The sequence below is a fragment of the Eptatretus burgeri genome, chromosome 3 (assembly GCF_056783735.1).
Source record: "Eptatretus burgeri isolate ZD-2024b chromosome 3, Ebu_testis_v1, whole genome shotgun sequence".
NCBI classification, from domain to species: Eukaryota; Metazoa; Chordata; class Myxini; order Myxiniformes; family Myxinidae; genus Eptatretus; species Eptatretus burgeri.
Window position 1 is genome coordinate 59,105,069 of NC_140963.1, and position 5,000 is coordinate 59,110,068.

Here is a 5,000-nt window from a genome sequence, read left to right on the forward strand (position 1 = left end):
AGAAAGAATGCCACGAGTATGTTCGGCTGTTCTATCTGCAAAAGGTGGCTACTTTGATGTATCAAAAATTTAGATTAAATTTTGTCCAACAAAACGATTCCTGATTTATTTTTAATCTGCAATTGTTTATTTGTTCTATGCTTTACTTGCAGAGTACATTGAAACAAACTGTTTGAATTTCAGTAAAAACTGGAAAAATGGGGGTGTTCTAAAACTTTTGACCAGTTGAGTATATATATATATATATATATATATATATATATATATATATATATATATATATATATATGTATATGTATATATATATATATATATATATATATATATATATATATATATATATATATATATATATATATATATATATATATATATATATACAGTGGGGAGAACAAGTATTTGATACACTGCCGATTTTGCAGGTTTTCCCACTTTCAAAGCACGTAGAGGTCTGTAATTTTTATCATAGGTACACTTCAACTGTGAAAGACGGAATCTAAAACAAAAATTCTGAAAATCACATTGTATGATTTTTAAATAATTAATTTTCACTTTATTGCATGAAATAAGTGTTTGATCACCTCCCAACCAGTAAGAATTATGGCTTTCACAGACCTGTTAGTTTTGTCTTTAATAAGCCCTCCCATTCTCCACTCATTACCTGCATTAACTGCACCAGTTTGAACTCGTTATCTGCATAAAAGACAGCTGTCCGCACTCAATCAATCAGACTCCAACCTCACCAAAATGGGCAAGACCAGAGAGCTGTCTAAGGACATCAGGGACAAAATTGTAGACTTGCACAAGGCTGGGATGGGCTACAGGACAATAGGCAAGCAGCTTCGTGAGAAGGCAACAACTGTTGGCGCAATTATTAGAAAATGGAAGAAGTTCAAGAAAACAGTCAATCTCCCTCGGTCTGGGGCTCCATGTAAGATCTCACCTCGTGGAGCCTCAATGATCATGAGAGGTGAGGGATCAGCCCAGAACTACATGGCAGGACCTGGTCAATGACCTGAAGAGAGCTGGGACCACAGTATCAAAGAAAACCATAATTAACGCACTACGCGTCATGGATTAAAATCCTGCAGCACACGCAAGGTCCCTCTGCTCAAGCCAGCACATGTCCAGGCCCGTCTAAAGTTTGCCAATGACCATCTGGATGATCCAGAGGAGGAATGGGAGAAGGTCATGTGGTCTGATGACACCAAAATAGAGCTTTTGGGTTTAAACTCCACTCGCCGTGTTTGGAGGAAGAAGAAGGATGAGTACAACCTCAAGAACACCATCCCAACCGTGAAACATGGTGGTGGAAACATCATTCTTTGGGGATGCTTTTCTGCAAAGGGGACAGGACGACTGCACCGTATTGAGGGAAGGATGGATGGGGCCATGTATCGCGAGATCTTGGCCAACAACCTCCTTCCCTCAACAAGAGCATTGAAGATGGGGCGTGGCTGGGTCTTCCAGCATGACAACGACCCGAAACACACAGCCAGGGCAACTAACGAGTGGCTCCATAAGAAGCATCTCAAGGTCCTGGAGTGGCCGAGCCAGTCTCCAGACCAGACCCAATGGAAAATCTTTGGAGGGAGCTGAAACTCTGTGTTGCCCAGCGACATCCCCGAAACCTGAAGGATCTGGAGAAGATCTGTATGGAAGAGTGGGCCAAAATCCTTGCTGCAGTCTGTATAGTACAAACCTGGTTAAGAACTACAGGAAACGTCTGATCTCTGTAATTGCAAACAAAGGTTTCTGTACCAAATATTAAGTTTTGTTTTTCTGATGTATCAAATACTTATTTCATGCAATAAAATGTAAATTAATTATTTAAAAATCATACAATGTGATTTTCAGGATTTTTGTTTAAGATTCCGTCTTTCACAGTTGAAGTGTACCTATGATGAAAACTACAGACCTCTACGTGCTTTGTAAGTGGGAAAACCTGCAAAATCGGCAGTGTATCAAATACTTGTTCTCCCCACTGTATGTGTGTGTATATATATATATATATATATATATATATATATATATATATATATATATATATATATATATATATATATATATATATATATATATATATACATATATATATATATATATATATATATATATATATATATATATATATATATATATATATATATATATACTGTATATGTCATTAAATACCATGGACCAGTTATATTATGCAAATAACAGTAAAATACTGTGGGAGTTTAATGTTGTATACCTGTATGGTACTTTAAAGAGTTCCTTGGTTTCATCAACTCTGCTCTCCACTAACCCCAAGTCCTCAACTCCTATTCCCCAACCCCAAGTCCTCACACCCCACCACATCCCTCCACCAAATCTTGAACTTCCTCCAACCCCAGGTCCTCAACCTCGTCCTCCCAACCGAAATTCAACACGCCCGGCTCCCAAAGCCTCAACCCCACTCTCCCAACTTTGTCCCCTCTCTGCCCCTCCCCCAACCCAATTCTCTGTCCTCCCCTTCCCCTTTCTTCTCATTCTTTAAAACAAGAGGGCATTCTTCCATCCTTACATATTATTTCTTCATTACCTCATTAAAATGGTGGTATATTTCACTCTTTCCCCTCCCCTGTGCACCTGAATTATTATTATTATACCATTATCAACTTCACTGATTCCTACCTTCTCATAACCTGCTTTTCTCACCTTTCCAACTTCTCCTTTCACCGTTCTCCAGGTCCACATTCACAATTTCGTGAGATACCCATAATCTCAAGTGATTGAAAGTGGCCTATTTGTGTTAATGAAATATCCTAAATTAATTATCTTCTCCATGATGCATATATATTTTTCTGCCATTACCTGTAAAAAAACACACACACACACACACACACAACGTTAAAATTTAATAACGATGAAACAATTAACATTTAGTTCATAATCTTATGAAATTCTGTCATCTTACATGGTATGTGACGAAGAGATAGACGAATAGAGAGACAGACTGGCGAGCATATTATTATGCGCATGGATAAAACACACACACACACACACACACACACACACACACACACACACACACACACACACACACACACACACACACACACACACACACACACACACACACACACACACACACACCTTTGGTGTTTGGAACACGTGGTTATTTCTTGCGCAGTCAGCTGTTTCTGCCATTCAAGTAGTTTTTTTTCCCCCATCATTAAAAAATGCAGAAAAATACTATTTGATTTATTCGACGGCACAGAGTATTCTCTTAAAACTTTGCACCAAAATGATTCATTACAGAAAAAAATGTTCTCCTTTTGTCCTCTCTGTTACGGGCAGGCGTAATGAGATGTAATGATCTGTGAACAGCGTCTGGGTACCCTGACATTTACAAAACGCGTTTAATTTGTTTGTGCATGGATTGTGGCATGCTAGGGCCAAAGCATCTCTGCACGCGTGGTCTTCCTTTACCATCCTTCATTTCTGTCATCAAATTCTGTTCTACCGAGATTAGTCAAAGCGTAATTTGTCAAGTGAATTGCTGAGCAGCTAAGGTTTCGGAATGACTGTTTATAGCCCAGGATGTTTCGTGGGAATTTGAATGATCAAAACTACACACAGGTAAAGAAATATATTGTGCCCTTTGGCCTTCCACAAGTCTGTATTATGCCGAAGAAAAGGAAAAACTTTGTGGAGGGATTTTGTTCTAAATTGTAGTTACGATGCTTTATTTTGCAAATGATGAAAAGACTCGTTTGGATTCCTCAGCCTCGTTCAGTTCTTATTAATAATATGTATGAATTCCACCTCCCCCCAAAAAAATCACAGCTTTCTGTCTTTGCCTTTAATGTCAGACATTGTTCTCAGCTGTTTCGACAGCTGGTTGCATTGAATTTCACCTTCGATGTTTGATATGTAATCAGCATTATTATTTGTTGTGGCTGTTGCTGTTATGGGTTTCCTCACCAAGGTTATGCAACATTTATGGTGTTTTAATGTGCTCTAGAATATTTCAACTTTAATTAGATGGCTCAGGCTATGGAATTTACCATGAAAGATACAAATAATTTTTGGCTAGTTCTCAAGCTGATCAATGAAATTTTTTTTAAATGATTGTCTTTTCTCATTCTGACAATTTGCCTTATGAAGTTAAATGGATATTTTTTATTTGTTTGCTTTTGATAATCTGGTAACTTTTTATTTTTCATGCAGCCATATAGTCACAATCCCTGAAGGAAGTTGGAGTTTTATCAAACTAACTGAAGGATAAGCAGGCATTTGTTTCACCACATTCTTCTTGGTAGCTTGTCATTCCTAATATTGAAATTGATATCTCTATCCCTCATTTTACTGATCATCACAATCTCAGCAGCCATTTGGAATAGGTGACTTTTAGGATCAAGTTCAGGCTGTTCATCAAACTGCAATGGTACACCATTGTTGGGAAAGTGCCACAACGCAGCACAATGTCCCTTCAGATTCTCGTTTGTTCCATCCCTCCCCAGACCAGGAAGACTCGTATGAGTTCACGGTGGTGTCGCTGACAAGTCAGACGTGGCACTTTGCTGCAGCAAGCCAGGAGGAGCGTGAGTCCTGGGTGCAGGCCATTGAGGGACAGATCCTGGCCAGCTTGCAGGGTTGTGAGAGTTCCAAGAATAAGGCATGTAACAATCATGGATGTGGCTTGTATACTGTATGTTTAAATTGGGAATTCAGAGGGTGAATTTCATGGTGTCTTTTTAACTCTTTAACTCAAACAAGAAGGTAAGTAAGGACTTGCATTGCGTAGCTTTTCTTGGCTGCTTTATGTAGCTTTCTTTGGAGCAGGTGGGGGGGGGGGGTTAATTATTTAGATCCAAGCCACCTGGGGATAATTGAATAATTGAGAGCTGATTAGTTGTTCCTTCTAATTATGGGTGAGAGACTTAATTGGGACTTGATATTTGTACCATGCCTGTTATTTTTATTGTGCGTGGTACATGTCTGGGAGCCTCGGTGGTGTGACGGTTTCTCTA

General features: G+C 38.7%; 1 protein-coding gene across 8 annotated transcripts in view; it reads left to right on the forward strand.

Moving 5' to 3' along the window:
- The window catches only part of LOC147029991 (arf-GAP with GTPase, ANK repeat and PH domain-containing protein 1-like), a 459,947-nt gene that overhangs the window by 336,933 nt on the left and 118,014 nt on the right, over positions 1-5,000 (forward strand). For all 8 annotated transcript variants that reach the window (XM_085873585.1, XM_085873584.1, XM_085873587.1 and 5 more), the window contains one exon: positions 4,491-4,645. In XM_085873585.1, coding sequence (XP_085729711.1) covers positions 4,491-4,645 — 155 coding nt within the window. The remainder of the gene's footprint in view (positions 1-4,490; positions 4,646-5,000) is intronic.